We start from the raw sequence: 18802 nt of genomic DNA, 5'->3' as shown, positions 1-18802 counted from the left end.
TAAGTATATAGTTGCTGGTCGCTTGTATTTTGCTCCATGATTTGTCAAGGTGGAGGACACTGATTCGTTTACGCATATAAAGTTTATACGACATACTTTAGACGTACAAAATGAAAAGTTTAGGCAAAACCCACGGGGCCGAAAACGATTAGTAGCATTTTGCAGGTGGCTGGTGGACATGGCAACACAGATGCAAGAGCTAGCGCAACCGTGGTGACGCAACCAAGAGAGGAGAAGAGAAGCAAAGGTGTCCGTCCGAGCTACACGCATGCCGCTTATGGCTCTGCACCGCACCTTGACCCAACCAAATATCCCGCAATTCACTCACCTGTTTATAGTCGTATAGCCCCTCTCCTTCGGCGCCTCCATCCGTCGATCGTCTCACCGCCGGCCGCTCACCGGCAACAATGAGCCCCACCTCGCCACGCCTGCCCCTCCCCGCCACCAACACCGCGCCGCCGTTTAAAGTCCACAGGGGCTCCCGCCTCATCCACAAGCAGCCACCCGCCGCCGCATCGTCCTCCTCCTCCTCCAACTCTTCCACCTCCTCCGCCTCCGGTCTGACGACGACGACGAAGAACAAGAACAATGCCGCCACCGCCGCCGCAGCTCACCGCCCGCCGTCGCGCCAGCAACACAAGCAGCAGCAGCAGCAGCCAGTGATTATATACACGCACTCGCCGAAGGTGATCCGCACGAGCCCACGCGACTTCATGTCCATCGTGCAGAGGCTCACCGGACTCGACAGCGCCCGCACCGCCGCCTCGCACTCGCACCACGACTCCTCCTCCTCCTCCTCCAGCGCCGACAGCTGCACCAACACCTCCCACCACCACGCACACGCGCCGCCACCGCCGTCGTCCCACTCCCACTCCTACGTCGTTGTCGATCCGCCGCCGCCGCCACTGCCAACGACGCACCACTTCATTCCGCCGGAGATCCCACTGCTCGCGCGTGCACCAGCCTCCGACCTGCCGCCGGCTCTCTGCGCGTACGCCGCCCCGTTCGTGCCGGTGATGTCGTCGCCGGCCGCCACCGCCACCGCCACCGTCTTCTCCGCCCCGGATGTACCGTTCCCGGATCATTAATCGCCAATATCCACGTACGCATGCATGCGGCATGATTGTACCATTGAGTTATTAGGAAGGACCCAACCCAGATCGGATGATCAATGCCTGCGCATTCACGCAAATAATCGGAACCATGCATCCAAGGTTCCATGCATCTTTTTTGCTTCTTCTCGGTTATTACTACATTAGTATTAGTTCTTCTTCGTCAGGAGGAGGATTTACCAACAACTTATAAATAGTATGTTAGTGCCAGGCTGAGGCCGGCCACGAGATAGATGTGTTTTCCACACTGTAAAATAAATAATTAAGATGGAGGAATAACTTATGTGTTAGAGTGCGAATACATTATTGTTATTGTTTTTGTTCTCAGCGGTCAGCAGGTGTTGACATGCATGATTCATGTTGTTTCATCAATTGAATATCTGAGGTAAATTAAATATGCTGCAGAAAACTAACCCTCTGAATTCTGAAACGCTGGGCCGTATTCGTCTGGACGTGAAATGCTGCATCCAAAATTTCAACCCTTTAAGTTCCAAACAGGGTGATCGAAGAAGGATTTCACCTTTTATTTTTCTTTTCTGTTTTGACTTTGAAAAGGTTTCCTTGAACAAGTGGCGTAAAGACTCTGTAATGGTATGTATACTGTAGCTGTCGTGCCCATGTTATTCCGATCAGATCAGTTTGTCATCTTAATAGTAGTATAGTATCTCGCAAAAAGTTCAGATACAGGTTCATAAGGAAGTAGTATCTCTGATAATGAAAGGCTGGAACCCTGAATGCAGTGGATGCAGAGCATGCTATGCATGAGACAAATGTTGACACATCCTGAATTTCATCATCGACACATGAGCAAATCATAGAGGACAGATATTTGCGCTTCTGCACGGACCCTCCATCGACAAGCACCTTTCTTCTATCTCTATTATATTGCTGTTTTTTGAAGTGAACATGATATGGCTCCGTTTCATATCATAAGTCGTTTTGACCTTTTTTCGCAGTTAACTAAATTTATAAAAAGAATTAGCAACATCTAAAAAACCAAATTAATTTCATTAAATCTAACATTGAATATATTTTTATAATATGTTTGTTTTTTTTACTAAAATTGCTACTATATTTTTCTATAAATTTGGTCAAACTTAAATAAGTTTAACTTAGAAAAAAATCAAAATAACTTACAATATGAGACCCCGTTTGAAACAAAGGAAAAAAGATAGGAATTCAAAAGGATGTATACCTTGTAGGAAATAATCATATGAGATCCTTTGAAACAAAGGATTGATTCCTGCCAATTCCTTTGAAATTCGTACATAATGGACTATTGTAGAGAATTTTTGGAAGAAAATTAGCATGATGTCTTAGCTCATGTTTTTTTCTTCTTCCTGTGTCTTGAAATCCTACCTTTTTCATGTGTGACTATCAAACGATAGTTTTGAAACTTTGCTATGTTTTCAACTACTGTAGGAATCCAATGAACATGACAATCTATTTCTATATTTTTCCTATTCCCGTCTTTTGACAATCATGTGTTTCAAAGGGACTCTGAAACGGAGGGAGTACCTTTTGGTTTGCCCAAATTTCCATATGTACTCCTTGGTTAACGCGATGAACCAACATAATGCTCCATGTACACCCTTTGATGGTTGACTTTAGGCATAAATTTAACCATCCATATTATAATTACTACATCTGTCAAATAAGAACGTAGAATCGGATGGAAGTACTGCGAATCTGAACATACTCCATATAATTCTTGAGGTAGTACCTTTTTTTTTTGCCGCTTGTTTATTACTAAAGATACTTTTGGTGTGCCTTGTACTTTTACATATTTGAATAAGACGAATAGTAAACACCATATTTAAAAGACAACATAAATGCCAAATATTTATGATCCAAAAACTCCCTCTCATCATAAATATTTGACATTTAGAACGAAATTTGGTCAAACCCTTAAATTATGGATTGATTGAACAGTTAAGCAAACTTTCACCTACTCTTAGTGGTTTAACATGCAAGGATGGAAAAAAGAAGAAGAAAACAATGAAATAATATATAGATCAATTTTTTTAGGGGGAAATATCTAGATCAATTTAAAAGTAAGTTTCAAAAATCTTTTTTATACGACTGATAAAACGACGAACAACTCATGAAAGGGTAAAACCTCGACCATCACCAGCTTTATATTAGAATAAATTTTATCAAATATACCATCTACAATAAATAAGTTTATAGATCTAGAGTATTTATCAAAATTACATTAGGAGAGTACATTGTTCATAAGTTTGAGTGAATAGGAGAGGAATAAGGTTTTGTCTCTCCTAGACAAAGGGCCTGTTTAGTTTCCAAAATTTTTTTTTCCAAAAATATTACATCGAATCTTTAGACACTTACATGGAGTATTAAATATAGATAAAAAAAAACTAATTACATAGTTATGGTGGAAATCGCGAGACGAATCTTTTGAGCCTAATTAGTCCGTGATTAGCCATAAATGCTACAGTAACCTACATGTACTAATGACGGCTTAATTAGGCTCAAAAGATTCGTCTCGCGGTTTCCCCGCGAGTTCTAAAATTAGTTTTTTCATTTGTATCCGAAAACCTCTTCCAACATCCGATGAAACGTCCGATGTGATACTCAAAAATTTTTATTTCCTCGGCAAAAACAAGCCCAAAGAGACAGGCATACAGCCAAGGAGAGGGGACTCTTTCTCTTTCTCCTTCCTTCCTGGCTACGACACGACACGACACCAACACGAAGGAGAAGGGCATTAGCCAAGCCGGCGCATGTGTTTTTGTTAAATTAAAAAAAAAACAAAGAAAGGATTTCTACCTGAGACGAGACGAGACGAGATCGCACGAAGAAGAAGAGGAGGAAAACGCAATCAATCCGATCGATCAAAGCCGAGAAGAGGATAATCTCTCCGCCGCCGCCGCCGGAGAGCGGGGGCACCGACCGACCCACCCAACGGGCGATCGCCGGCCAGGATCGGGTGGGGGATCTCGTCGCTCAGATCGGCCGCGCTGGGGGCGAATCACTCGCGCCACTCCCCGGCGCAGCCCCCGCCGCCCGGAGCCTTCTTCCCCTTCCACTGGTGGAACCCTAATGCTCGCCGCCGCATAGACTTCTCCACCATGGACTTCGCCAGCCGCCACGCCGCCTCCGCCCCGCCGCCGGCGCCCGACGCGTCTTCCCCTTCCTCGCCCCGCGCCTCCTCTGCCTCCTCCTCCTCCTCCGCCGCCGCCGAGGAGCCCGAGTACCTCGCCAGGTACTTCGTCGTCAAGCACTCGTGGAGGGGCAGGTACAGGCGGATCCTCTGCATCGCCTCCTCCGGCCTCGTCACCCTCGACCCGGCCACCCTCGCCGTCACCAACTCCTACGACGCCTCCTACGGCTTCGACCGCGCCGCGCCCGAGGGCAACGCCACCGAGTTCACGCTCACCCTCCGCACCGACGCCCGCGGCAAGTTCAAGGCCCTGCGCTTCTCCTCGCCGCTCCGTGCCGGGATCCTCACCGAGCTCCACCGCCTGCGCCCCGTCCACCCCGTCCTCGACTTCCCCGTCCTCCACCTCCGCCGCCGCACCCACGAGTGGGCGCCCTTCGTAAGCTCTCCTCCATCGTCTTATCCCAAATCTGATCTTCCTTCGTACTCTCACCTCTGCTGTCTTGTGTATTATTTGCACTACTATTGCAATGCAAGGTTCAATCCCTTACAAATATTTCTGCATCACACTCTGCGCTGAATGATTCATGCTTCAGAGAGCCCAATCCTCTCTCTAGTTTTCGGATCCACAGCAGTGCTATTAACTGCATTATCCTCATATTTATTATAATTAAAGGCTACCTCATGTAGCTGAACTGGCTAATTAGTGAAACAAAGTGGAATGGCAAACAGAGCGGTTTCATCGCTCTGAACTGAAGCCTTAAGCTTATGCCCAAATTGGTTGCTTATGATATGTCCTTGTGTTACAAATCGCTGTATACTGTCACAGCACCAAATTTGGTTAACATGCTACCAATTGGACTACTATTAGAAACAAAGCAATGTGCCTTTACAATAATCTTCCTTTCCTGGTTTGTTATAGTCTTATCTATGGCACCTTTTTTTTCGGAATCAGGTGCTGCAACACCTATTAATTAAAACTGAGTTCTATAACTAGCTGGTAGAAAACTAGAAATATTTGAAATCTGCAGCCAACAATTTATTAACTTGATGCATAGTTAGATGAGATAGCTACTTTCAGCATATCTCCAATGAAATGTACTCACTCAAAGCTGTTTCAAAGGAATATACTGTTGTTTAATCACCAGTTGTTGGTTTCTGATTCTTGGTTCCTGGTTTTGATCTACTCTCTATAGAAACTCAAGGTTACTTCAGTGGGCATTGAGCTCCTTGAAGGACATTCTGGTGATCTGCGCTGGTGCTTGGACTTTAGAGATATGGATTCTCCTGCTATCATTCTCTTGGGGGATAGCTATGGGAAGAGGACTGCTGAAGGAGGAGGTTTTGTGCTATGCCCCCTTTATGGGAGGAAGTCCAAAGCATTTATGGCTGCTTCAGGCAGTACAAACACTCTGATTATATCATATTTGGTACACCCTTCTGTCATCCCATTGTCCAATCGTTCCATTCCTTTCTACATGATATGCAGATTACACATATTGATGTAACATCCTAATGCCGGTTATCTTACAGACAAAAACAGCCAACTCGATGGTTGGAGTATCACTACATGTGGACAATTCACAGTCAATGACAGCTACTGACTTCATAGCAAAGAGAGGTAGGCTTTGAATCTCTTGCAACGATAAGCTTCACCTTGGTGCTACCATTTTTCTACACCTATTTATGTGACTGTCGTGCATCATCTTCGTATGGCACCTTGCCATTCATATGATTTTGATGCTAGGCAACACCTTAACTGGGGTTATGGTTCCAAATCATTACGAACTGACTCAGTATGAAATGTCACCTTCAACTGTCAATGAATTCCATGTATATGTCATGTATGAGCTCCATAATCCCGTATCTATTGCGCTAAAGGGAGCAGAAACTTAAACTGGTGTAACTTCTTTTCCCAGCAAACGAGGCTGTTGGAGCTGCTGAAACTCGGCATGGAGAATGGTCAGTAACAAGATTGCGTCCTGCTGCACATGGCACTGCTAGCATTGAGAGCTTGAGCTTGGGTATTGGACCAAGGGGGGGACTTGGAGATCATGGTGATTCCGTTTCTCGACAGCTTGTTCTTACAAACACTTCACTTGTCGAAAGACGACCGGAGAATTATGAGGTAGATGTTGGCTTCTTTTCACCTGTTCTCATACAAACTATTCGTAAAATTTCGATTACATATGAACATGCATCAACTTTCTACACCCCTTGCCAAATCAACTTACTAGTAATTGTAGTTTCAAGGGATGAGGCCCATGGGCCATGGGTAAGTCTTTTGTTGCACCCTCTACATGGTTGTCTCCTCTGGAGTTTCTTTTGCAAGACCGCTTCTCCTTCCTTGCTCCCTTTATCTTTAGCATGTTAGGGTTCTAACTTCTTTGCTCTGAATATTTTCTTTTCAGGCTATCATTGTTCGACCTCTCTCAACAGTAAGTGCCCTTGTGCGATTTGCAGAAGAACCGCAGATGTTTGCATTCGAATTCAATGATGGTTGCCCGATTCATGTAAGTATGCATGCATAGTCTCTATGCACAATACCACGAATGCCTCCTAATTCTTGGCTGTTTCCTCACTCAGGTATATGCAAGTACATCCCGTGATAGTTTACTTGCAACAGTTCTTGATGTTTTACAAAACCAGGTATGACTTCGATCTTAGTCAGTTTATATCACTTGAGTTCAATATGGAATTGCAAAGATACAAAATGACTGAGGTCCACCTTGATGTATTTTAATGCTCAAATTTATGGTGTGTGGCGAGCATGACTGTCTTATTTGTACTTCACCATGGATTTAGTGATGCACTTTTTTAAAAAATAGAAGATGAAGGCACATATTCCGGTCAGCATTTAAGTCATAGTTTCTGTTCGACAATTTCAGTTACACCTCAGAAGTTGTATGTAAGAGTACAATTTACATGACACATCTAATTTGTCAAAGCCAGAAATTTACTGAACAGTGTAATGAGATAAACACCATATATGTCCCCTTTGTAATGAGTGCTTATTTAATCCTGCTATTTCCTATATGTAATATGTAATTGTATAACTGTTTCTTAGTTTCTTTTAGGGGATTGTATACTGACTCAGAATTGTACTTGAGCAAAGCTGCTCTGAAGACTGCGACCATAATGACTTCTTGATAGCAAAATATTCACCTTGCTTACTTATTAGGCCATGCTCATCTTGCATTTGTTTGCTACCATTACCATGCTCACATTGGCACCTCACATTCTTTTTTAATCTCCTTACTCAGAGCCAGTGTGCCATTCCAGTGCTACCAAGGTTGACCATGCCTGGTCATCGCATAGATCCACCCTGTGGAGTAGCCCGTGTTCACATATCCCATCACACTGTTGATATGGAAGCTGCTAGCATGCACATAAAACATTTAGCTACTGTTGCTAAAGAGGCTGTAGTTTCATCCGACACTGTTCCTGGAGCAAAAATCAGATTGTGGCGTAGAATAAGGGAGTTCAATGCATGCATACCCTATACTGGAGTGCCCGTCAATATTGAAGTACCTGAAGTGGTCCTAATGGCTCTAATTAGTCTTCTCCCAGCTACACCGCAGAACCTTCCTGCTGATGCTCCTCCTCTTCCACCTCCATCACCAAAAGCAGCAGCGACAATAATGGGATTTGTCGCATGCTTACGGAGGCTCCTCACATCAAGAAGTGTGTCAGCACACGTGATGGCATTTCCTGTGGCTGTAGGGAGAATAATGGGTTTGCTTAGAAATGGTTCAGAGGGAGTAGCAGCTGAGGCTGCTGGACTTGTGGCTATGCTAATTGGTGGTGGTCCTGGTGATACATCCATGTTAACGGATACAAGGGGAGAGTCACATGCTACTTACATGCATGCAAAGTCTGTACTGTTCTCACAACCAGTCTATGTTCCAATCCTTGTTAACAGATTAAGGCCACTATCAGTTTCACCATTACTGTCATTGTCCATTGTGGAAGTCCTTGAAGCTATGCTTTGTGAACCCCATGGTGAAACAACCCAACATGCTACATTTGTTGAGCTACTACGTCAAGTCGCTGGTTTGCGCCGTCGTTTGTTTGCATTATTTGCCCATCCTGCTGAAAGTGTGAGGGAGACTGTTTCTGTTATTATGCGTACAATTGCTGAAGAAGATGCAATAGCAGCAGAGTCCATGCGTGATGCTGCCTTGAAGGATGGTGCTCTTCTGAGGCATTTACTGAATGCTTTCTTCTACCCTGCTGGTGAGCGACGTGATGTTAGTCGACAGCTTGTTGCTCTCTGGGCTGATTCTTATCAACCTGCACTGGATTTGCTGTCAAGAATACTTCCCCCTGGACTTGTTGCTTATCTTCACACACGATCAGATGAAGATTCTCAGAACCAGTATGATGAAGTACCATTAAGCAGAAGGCAGAAACGGATACTTCAGCAGAGGAGGTCCCGTGGTGGCAAGAGTATGGCTGTACCAGAACAAGGGATGCCCTCAAATAACAATGAAGGGGATTTTTTTGGGCACACCAATGTTGGTCCCTTTGGAGCAGATGTCCATCAGAGGCATGCTAATCAGTACCCTACTGCATATACCCCTTCTCCAGGCATAAGTATTGATCCTTCTCAGGCAGTTCCACATGGTTTTGTACCTGAGGCCTTCTATGAAAATAATCATCAAACTGGGGCACCACAGCTGGATTCACATGCTTATTTAGTGGACTCCAATGGCAATGGTGACCTTGCTAACTCTGCACATTTAGATTTTTCAGTCCCTGCACAGGTTGTGGTGGAAAACACACCTGTTGGATCTGGCAGGCTACTGTGCAACTGGTATGGATTTTGGAGAGCATTCAGTCTTGATCACAATAGAGCAGACTTGATATGGAATGAACGCACTAGACAAGAATTAAGGGAGGCATTGCAAGCTGAAGTTCATAGCCTTGATGTTGAGAAAGAACGAACTGATGACATTGTCCCTGGAAGTTCAGTCACTGAGGATGCCAGTGATAGTGAAACCTTACCACGAATTTCATGGAATTATGTTGAGTTTTCAGTTAGCTACCCTAGCTTGTCCAAAGAAGTCTGTGTGGGCCAATACTATCTGCGGCTTCTTCTTGAAAGTGGAAGCAATTACCGAGCACAGGATTTCCCACTGCGTGATCCTGTTGCCTTTTTTAGAGCTCTGTATCACCGCTTCTTGTGCGATGCAGACATTGGTCTTACTGTGGATGGTGCAGTCCCTGATGAACTGGGTTCATCTGATGATTGGTGTGACTTGGGAAGATTGGATGGTTTTGGTGGGGGAGGAGGTTCTTCTGTAAGAGAACTTTGTTCAAGGGCAATGGCTATAGTTTATGAACAACATAACAAAGTTATTGGACCTTTCGATGGCACAGCACATATTACTGTTCTCTTGGACAGAACAGATGATAGGGCATTAAGACATCGCTTGCTACTACTGTTAAAGGTTGGTTGTACTCTAGCTGAATTACCTCTTTGCACTTCTCCCATTTTCTTTTGTATCAGCAAATAAGATGGGCATAAGTATACTAGATATGGGAATGTCGACAAGTTCTATTCATGTGGACTTTGCTGCACGTACACCAGAAGTCCAGAATTCATAAACGCGATGATATAGCTCTAGAACATGTTCATGACTTCAGACTACTATAAAAAACTAATATGATTTTGCTGACCTAACATACTTTTTTTCTGAGAAATCTGCCTGAGTAAGTTTCTTCATGTTTTTGTAGGCCTTGATGAACGACCTTTCAAATGTTGAAGTGTGTGTTTTGGTTGGAGGATGTGTTTTGGCTGTTGATATGTTAACTGTCGCTCATGAAGCATCTGAGCGGACAGCTATTCCTTTGCAGTCTAACCTGATCGCGGCAACTGCATTTATGGAACCTCTGAAAGAGTGGATGTATATTGACAAAGACGGTAAACAAGTTGGCCCTCTAGAAAAGGATGCTATCAGAAGGCTATGGTCAAAGAAGTCAATTGATTGGACCACCAAATGTTGGGCTTCTGGTATGTCTGACTGGAAAAGATTACGTGATATCCGGGAACTCCGTTGGGCACTTGCTGTTAAAGTGCCTGTTCTTACTCCTAGTCAGGTATTGAATCTACAGCCTGGTATCAAACCGACATGCAAACATGCACGACAATTTTATTTTACTCATCAATTAACACTTATGCAAAATGTATTTCTATTTACAGATTGGGGATGCTGCATTGTCTATATTACACAGTATGGCATCTGCACATTCTGATCTTGATGATGCAGGAGAGATAGTGACACCAACTCCTAGGGTGAAACGTATATTGTCAAGTCCAAGATGCCTTCCTCATGTTGCTCAGGTACTTAGTTCCAAATTTGCTTCCCCTATCATGCGGGGACTAGTTTGTGTATGATGACCTAGCTATATTATTATTTGGCCATGTGTATAAGAAGAGCTTTCATACCCTTAATTTACAACTGATAGCTTAGGCTATGGTTAGAAGCATGGATGTTAAGCATAATGCAACAATTAAGATATGCTGATGAAGTATCTTTCCTTAATACAACAGTGCTGAAAATTATAGCTCCTTTTTTTTTTTTTGGAAAATTACTGTAGGACAGTCTCCTATAGTGTGTGTATATATATTGTAATTTACAGAATTTACAAATTTGCAGTCAAACAATAAATTATAGTTCATTGGCACTGCCAGACAACCAATAGTCCCAAGGAGACTTGGTTATATTCTCGACAAGCTGTTCTTACATGTATAAATTTCATGCTTTAACTCCTCAATGTTCTGTTCATTCTTTCATATTATTTCTTTCTTGCTTTTGGATAGTTTTATTTTTGTCTACTTCTATTATCGAACACTGACAGGAAATGATAAATTTGAAATGGTATAGGCTATGCTTACTGGGGAACCAAGCATTGTTGAAGCAGCTGCCTCATTACTTAAGGCTATTGTCACAAGAAACCCCAAAGCTATGATTCGACTATATAGTACCGGTGCCTTTTACTTTGCATTGGCATATCCCGGTTCAAATCTCCTATCGATCGCACAACTCTTTTCAGCCACACATACTCATCAGGCATTTCATGGTGGTGAAGAGGCAGCAGTATCTTCATCATTGCCTTTGGCAAAGCGCAGTGTACTAGGTGGACTGCTCCCAGAATCATTGTTGTATGTCTTAGAACGCAGTGGACCTTCAGCTTTTGCTGCCGCAATGGTGTCTGATTCTGACACGCCAGAGATTATATGGACCCACAAGATGCGGGCGGAGCATCTAATTCGTCAGGTATTTACCACCCTAGTTATTTGTTAAAATGTTTACTTTGAGATCATGAGTTTTTAATCTAATTTTCAAATTGTTCTGTCCATACGACTGGCTTTCTCAGGTCCTGCAGCATCTCGGTGACTTTCCTCAGAAATTGGCTCAACATTGTCATTCATTGTATGATTATGCTCCTATGCCACCTGTGACCTACCCGAATCTGAAAGATGAGATGTGGTGCCACCGATACTACCTCCGGAACCTATGTGACGAGATTAGGTTTCCTAACTGGCCCATTGTTGAACATGTAGAGTTTTTGCAGTCATTGTTGGCAATGTGGCGTGAAGAGTTAACTCGTCGTCCAATGGATCTATCTGAAGAAGATGCTTGTAAGATACTGGAGATCTCTCTTGATGATCTTGTCCTTGGTGAGAACGGCAGTAGCAAGCAGTCATCTGAGTTAAGTTCGGGCAATTTGACAAACAACATTGAAAACATTGACGAAGAGAAGCTTAAGCGCCAATACCGTAAGCTGGCAATAAAATACCATCCAGATAAGAATCCTGAGGGAAGAGAAAAGTTTGTTGCTGTGCAAAAGGCTTACGAACGATTGCAGGTATACTCATTTCTTCCTCGGATGATATCCTGCAATCTTTCACATACTCATTTTTTTAGTTAAAGTTGAATTATCTTATTGATTAGCTAAGCTTAACTACAAATGAATGCAGTTGGAACTCTTGGTTTTTATGTGAAAAAGGAGAGTCCCTTAAGTTTTTTTTTTCTTTTCAATGCACCCTTTTAACATATGGTTTTACACTGCTGGGTAATCACTAAATATATTATCTACATGCAGGCAAGTATGCAGGGACTGCAGGGACCACAAGTTTGGAGGCTGCTACTCTTACTCAGGGCACAGTGCATCTTGTACAAGAGATATGGACATGTCTTGGAACCATTCAAGTATGCTGGTTATCCAATGTTGCTAAATGCAGTCACTGTAGATAAGGATGATAGCAATTTTCTTTCATCTGAGAGAGCCCCTCTTTTGATAGCTGCTTCAGAGCTAATTTGGCTGACGTAAGTGAAGACAAACTGACTTTACCTATGTTTTTTTAAGATAATGTTTACTTTGATTGAATATCAACTGGATTATGTGCTTCATGCTTTGTTAGATGCGCATCATCTTCATTAAATGGCGAAGAGCTCATACGGGATGGTGGTATCCCATTGTTGGCAACACTTCTTTCTCGTTGCATGTGCATTGTTCAGCCCACAACCCCAGCAAATGAACCGGCAGCAAGAATAGTCACCAACATAATGCATACATTTGCGGTTCTCAGCCAGTTTGAGTCAGGAAGGGCTGAGATTCTTAAGTTTGGTGGCCTTGTTGAGGATATTGTGCACAGTACAGAACTTGAATTTGTTCCATCGGCTGTGGATGCTGCACTGCAAACAGCTGCTAATATATCAGTGTCATCAGAATTGCAAAGTTCTCTGCTCGCGGCTGGATTTTTATGGTAATGCCTTGCTATCCTAATTGCAATTACTATTATTAATCTGGATAGATAGATTAGGGAATGGCATACTGAAATCCCAAGTTATGTGAATGATATATCTAATTAAGATTTACTCGCAGGTATGTGTTGCCTCTATTGCTTCAGTACGATTCAACAGCAGAAGAGAATGCAACAAGTGAAGCACATGGTGTTGGTGCAAGGGTGCAGATTGCTAAAAATCTGCATGCTGTACATGCAACTCAGGCTCTGTCAAGGCTTTGTGGTCTTGGTGGTGATGGAATAAGCCCATCTAATCAATCTGCTTTTGATGCACTAAGAGCGCTTCTTACTCCGAAGCTTGCTGATATGCTGAGAAACCACCCACCTAAAGAACTGTTGTCAAATCTGAATGCAAATTTGGAGTCACCAGAGGTAATAGATTAAATTTCATTTGTATTACATGCCTGGAGTGTTCCATCAATCCAATGATCATTGTCATTAGTATATCTTTGAAATTTTTGCATTTTGTTCCTCACCATAACCTGCATCATCTGTGATTGTTATGTGCAGACAAACACATGCAAGAGCGTGTTAAGCTCAATTTAGGGAATTATCATTAGAGTGGATTTTTTTTCGACATGCTAAAAATCGTAGCGATGATAGTTGAATACACATTCTCAGATTACTCCTGACTGGGCATGGCACTCTTGTTTTTCTCTTTGTGAAATGAACATAAGACCGACTAATTCATTTATCCATACAATTTGCTTCATCAATATTTATCATGTTCTTGATTATAAGTTGCTTCATCAATATTTGCTTTATATGGGGCAACTATAAGTTCTTCTCCTTCTGCTCAATGTAGTTACTCCCTCTGTCCCAAAATATAACTACTTCTAGCTTTCAAAAATTTTCCCAAAATATAACTTCTCCACCTACGTTCTCGTTTCAACCAATCACAACTTTCCACCATTCAAATTCTCTACCTACCTTCTTTTCTCAACCAATCACAACCTTCCTCCATTCAATTCCACCAACTTTCTTAATAACTGTGTCCAACCTTAAAACTCCTTATATTTTGGGGCGGAGGTAATATTTCACAATAATCTAGTACTATTTTATTGTATGTGACAATGAGAAATTATAATTATAAGTTCTGTATGCAACACCACTTTTATCTAACAATAATATAATACTATTAGATGAATGTATGCATGTGATGTTTAGCTTAATAACTCTCCTTGTTGCAGATCATATGGAATTCTTCCACCAGAGGCGAGCTCCTCAAATTTGTAGACCAGCAGCGTGCTAGCCAAGGACCTGATGGTTCATATGATTTGACGGAATCACATTGTTTCACATACCAAGCTTTATCAAAAGAACTGAATGTTGGTAATGTGTACTTGAGAGTTTACAACAACCAACCAGATTATGAAATAAGTGACCAGGAAGGTTTTTGCATCGCGCTGCTTAAATTTATAGCAGAGCTAGTACAGAAGTGGAATTCATTAAGTTTGGATGAAAATATGATGCATCAATGTGGTACAGCTATTGAGACATCAGTCACTGAAAATGGTGATATCAGTGGTTCAACGAATGAAGGAAAAGAAGAAGATTCATTGGAAAAACACAATAGAGGAGTAACAGATGGAGATTCTGAAGTGATTATGAACCTCCGAAGTGGGCTAACATCACTACAGGTACCATTTCAGGAGAAGTTTTGTAAGTTTTATGTGTTATACCTATGAGGCACATTTTAAAATGCATTTTATTTTTTTACTGCAGAATCTTCTAACCAGTAATCCAGGATTGGCTGCTGTTTTTGCTTCCAAGGAACGGTTGACACCTCTTTTTGAATGTCTTGCGCTACCTGTTCCTCCTGAAAGCAACATCCCACAAATTTGCCTAAGCGTTCTTTCTCTCCTGACGAAGCATGCGCCTTGTTTGGAAGCCATGGTTGCAGAAAGAACAAGTCTCATTTTGCTTTTCCAGATACTGCACTGCAATCGTTCTTGCAGGGATGGAGCCCTTACTGTCCTCTATTCTTTAGCCAGCACACCGGAGCTGGCCTGGGCTGCTGCCAAGCATGGTGGTGTAGTGTACATTCTAGAACTTATGTTACCACTTGAAGGTGATAATATTTACTTTAGCGTGTTTTGTTTCATATGAGATTTTGAGTCTATGAGCTGATGATCTGCTTATTGTCATTATTTCAAACACTTAATGTTTTTACATGTTTCTAGCATTCTTTACAAGCTGATGCTTTTATGCATAATTTCTCCTCTAATTATTCCATTTTTAAAAAAATCCAAAAAACTTCTCATGTTTACATTGCCAGACTCAATTCCAGTAAAGTTTCTGAACATTCGACAGAGTTGCTTTGTTTTTACTGCTTTTCACTTGTATTCATCATTTCATGTTTTAACTTACTCCCAATACTTTAGATCTACTTCTTTGCAACATATTACTTACTTTTTTTTATGTTGTGTAGAGGAAATCCCTATGCAGCAAAGAGCTGCAGCTGCATCATTATTGGGCAAACTTGTTGGGCAGCCAATGCATGGTCCCAGGGTGGCAATCACACTTGCTAGATTCTTACCTGATGGTTTGGTTTCTGCAATTAGAGATGGGCCTGGTGAAGCTGTTGTTTCATGTCTTGAACAGACCACAGAAACCCCTGAACTTGTATGGACACCCGCAATGGCAGCTTCTCTTTCTGCGCAGTTGTCAACCATGGCCACAGACCTCTACCAAGAGCAGATGAAAGGGCGTGTTGTTGATTGGGATGTGCCTGAACAAGCATCTGGCCAGCATGTAATGAAGGATGAGCCACAGGTAGTGTTTAGTCTAGAATCATCCTATTATTTTCATTTCCTGAAATTGGGCTATATGTTCTCATGCTGTGCAAATTTCAGGTTGGAGGTATTTATGTGAGACTCTTCCTAAAGGATCCCAAGTTTCCATTGAGAAACCCTAAAAGGTTCCTAGAAGGGCTGCTAGATCAGTATGTCTCATCAGTTGCTGCCACACACTATGAGGCGAATGCTGTTGATCCAGAGCTTCCGTTGCTGCTTTCTGCTGCATTGGTTTCATTGTTGCGTGTTCATCCAGCCCTTGCAGACCATGTTGGTTACCTAGGTTATGTTCCAAAGCTGGTTTCAGCTATGGCATATGAGGGTAGACGGGACACTATGGCATCCGGACAAACCACAAGTAGGTTGCAAGCGGAACCTAGCAATCAAGAGAACTCGGCGGACTCTACCGTGCAGACTCCACAAGAACGTGTCCGGCTTAGTTGTTTGCGAGTGCTGCATCAGCTGGCTTCCAGCACTACTTGTGCAGAAGCTATGGCAGCCACAAGTGCAGGAACTCCTCAGGTATTGAATTGCAACCCTTGTTTTTTCTGTTTTAATTTTCTTGGTACTTGCGTATTGATTTTTTTTTTACACACTAATTTCTTTGCTTATCCAACAGTATGGTTTGTGGTTTGACTTAGTACAGTTTTTAGTGACATGATGGCACTTAAGTTTAGTGTGAACCTGGTCATCTAGAATGCATTCATGGCAATGTAATTATTACATTTGGCCCTGTAGTGTTCAAATGTTTTGGCCTGAGAAGATTCCATTTCTTGAATGATTTATTGATTTAGTGCAAAACCTACAACTTTGAATAGTCATGTTGGCTCTATTTCAATGTCTTTATTAGTCAAGGTCTTTTGAATATTGACTTCCAATAACTTGTTACTTCTCTTTTCTCACAATTGATTGGAGGAGAAACCAAAAATGAAGTCCTATCCAATTGACGCATAGCACATTATTTCATGAATGGCATATAAAGACCTACCTAAATATTTTCTTGCTTCAACTGTTTGCAGGTTGTTCCATTGCTTATGAAAGCAATTGGATGGCAAGGTGGAAGTATACTGGCACTAGAGACACTAAAGCGTGTTGTTGGTGCTGGCAATCGGGCTAGAGATGCACTTGTTGCACAGGGGCTAAAGTAAGCTGTTCAAATCATACATATGTAGGGATAACTTAAGGAATCAATGTTGTTTGATTTTAACACGAAAATTTTGGCACTATGTAGGATCTCTCCAAAAAAAAAAAGGTTTCTGTACTTCTAACATGACCAAAGAAATTCTATTGTACTGAATCTCTTTTTATTTCTGCTGAGTGAAAATGGAAAAGCTAGTAATCTTTTGTTTAAATTAAATCAGCATATCTGATGTGTTCAGTCCTTCTGAGGCAAAACAAATGATAACAAGGCTTACGTTCATTCATCCTAGTTTTTGCATGGAATCATGTGTCTTGCAAAAAATTAACACATATTCATCAACTATGATTGAAAACAGGGTTGGCCTTGTTGAAGTACTGCTTGGTATTCTTGATTGGCGAGCTGGTGGCAGGCAGGGACTGTGTAACCAAATGAAGTGGAATGAATCAGAGGCTTCAATTGGGCGTGTTTTGGCAGTGGAGGTAAGCACCGTCTTAAGCCATTTTTCTCAGTTATCATGGGACTTCCGCATCAGCTTGGTGCAATCAAAACAAAGTTGAATTGATCATATATGTTATTTAGGCAGATGATAGCCATAAGTTAGGAAGTGTCCTTAACTAAGAACCAGTCATCCTTTTATGCTTGTTTTCAGTACCTAGATGGACTGACTTGTATCCATCAAACTAAACCAGGAGTTTACACTAGCCCTGAAAGATTGAAAACCTGAAAATGCATGAAGCGTTTGAGAAATAATTTCATAAATTAAATTTAGAATGAAAAAACAAGGGTTTTCAGGGCATAGATATGATATTTTGATGAATGGTTAAAAGAGGATGCAATTGTTTTATCTCATTGTGGTTAAATGATGTGTTTTGGTAGTTTGATTTGGCCTCTTCTGCTTGTACGTCTGCTGGCCCCTTGTTTTATATTTTTTTTTCTTAAATTATGCAGGTGCTTCATGCTTTTGCAACGGAAGGCGCACACTGTGCTAAAGTTCGTGAAATTCTGAATTCTTCTGATGTAAGTAACTTACTGATGAGTTCATCCATCTCGAGTACTCCGTAGTTCATATTCGAAGTTGGGATCATTAGAAGTAACAGCACTAAATGAAAATGAGCACTAGACGTGAGTAAAATAACAATGTGTTCTTTCTTAGGTATGGAGTGCTTACAAGGACCAGAAGCACGATTTATTCCTCCCATCCAATGCACAGTCTTCTGCTGCTGGAGTTGCAGGGCTCATTGAGAGCTCATCGTCAAGACTGACCTACGCCCTTACTGCACCACCACCTCAGCCTGCCTTGGTCCGGCTACCTTCTACAGCTCCAGCGCTACCATCGGCTCCTGCAAATCCCAGTGGGCGGCATTCTTATCAGCATTCATAGCGTGCGAAATGAACCACGTTAAGCTCAGATCATTAGCGGTGTGATCATTTCAAGTTTTATTCTTTGGCTTGGTTGGCCTAGCAATTTCGCACACAGGCCAGAGCGCCACAAAGGGGACTTGCTACAACAGCAAAATACAGTTTCACCCATACATTACTCGCAACTTGGGGCAGGAGGCCTGCGTTGCAGTGCCAGTACATAGCCTGTACAGTTTTCCATTACATAGAGGTCGAGTTCATGCTAGTTTCTTGAGAATGTAAAGCATATTGTTGTTTTGTTTTTTTTTACACTGTAACATACCTGTCCATAGAATATGCAAGCTGAAAATGTGTATCGATTCATTTTGGGTGCGGTTTGCCTTCTCCTTTTTAGAAGAGAAATGAATTGATGGATGCTTAATCAAATTGTGCCGGTTGTCGGTTGACATTTAGGGGTAC

At 42.1% G+C, this 18802-nt stretch overlaps 2 protein-coding genes across 2 annotated transcripts; both read left to right on the top strand.

Annotated features, from left to right (window-relative positions):
• The first annotated feature begins 203 nt into the window (after nucleotides 1–203).
• LOC9267150 (protein MKS1) lies at nucleotides 204–1439 on the top strand. Its single transcript, XM_015758495.3, has one exon. The coding sequence runs from the start codon at nucleotides 408–410 to the stop codon at nucleotides 1086–1088; it is 681 nt and encodes a 226-aa protein (XP_015613981.1). The 5' UTR covers nucleotides 204–407; the 3' UTR covers nucleotides 1089–1439.
• Nucleotides 1440–3904: 2465 nt separating this feature from the next.
• LOC4349486 (dnaJ homolog subfamily C GRV2) lies at nucleotides 3905–18706 on the top strand. The gene is made up of 22 exons (XM_015758528.3): nucleotides 3905–4672; nucleotides 5430–5663; nucleotides 5767–5854; nucleotides 6153–6361; nucleotides 6645–6746; nucleotides 6820–6882; nucleotides 7497–9686; nucleotides 9973–10335; nucleotides 10439–10579; nucleotides 11124–11516; nucleotides 11617–12108; nucleotides 12346–12569; nucleotides 12665–13009; nucleotides 13129–13420; nucleotides 14239–14688; nucleotides 14774–15119; nucleotides 15480–15823; nucleotides 15904–16365; nucleotides 16863–16987; nucleotides 17340–17463; nucleotides 17933–18001; nucleotides 18138–18706. Exons 1-22 carry the CDS (start codon nucleotides 4205–4207, stop codon nucleotides 18363–18365), a joined length of 7752 nt encoding a protein of 2583 aa, XP_015614014.1. The 5' UTR covers nucleotides 3905–4204; the 3' UTR covers nucleotides 18366–18706.
• The last annotated feature ends 96 nt before the right edge of the window (nucleotides 18707–18802 follow it).

Source organism: Oryza sativa, chromosome 10 (genome assembly GCF_034140825.1).
Source record: "Oryza sativa Japonica Group chromosome 10, ASM3414082v1".
In the NCBI taxonomy this organism is placed as follows: domain Eukaryota; kingdom Viridiplantae; phylum Streptophyta; class Magnoliopsida; order Poales; family Poaceae; genus Oryza; species Oryza sativa.
This window is presented reverse-complemented; position numbering and strand designations above follow the sequence as displayed.

Coding starts and splice junctions, on each gene's coding strand:
- LOC9267150 (XM_015758495.3), top strand. CDS start 408: ATGAGCCCCACCTCGCCACGCCTGCCCCTCCCCGCCACCAACACCGCG.
- LOC4349486 (XM_015758528.3), top strand. CDS start 4,205: ATGGACTTCGCCAGCCGCCACGCCGCCTCCGCCCCGCCGCCGGCGCCC. Junction 4,673..5,429: donor CCCACGAGTGGGCGCCCTTC/GTAAGCTCTCCT, acceptor TACTCTCTATAG/AAACTCAAGGTTACTTCAGT. Junction 12,570..12,664: donor TCAGAGCTAATTTGGCTGAC/GTAAGTGAAGAC, acceptor ATGCTTTGTTAG/ATGCGCATCATCTTCATTAA.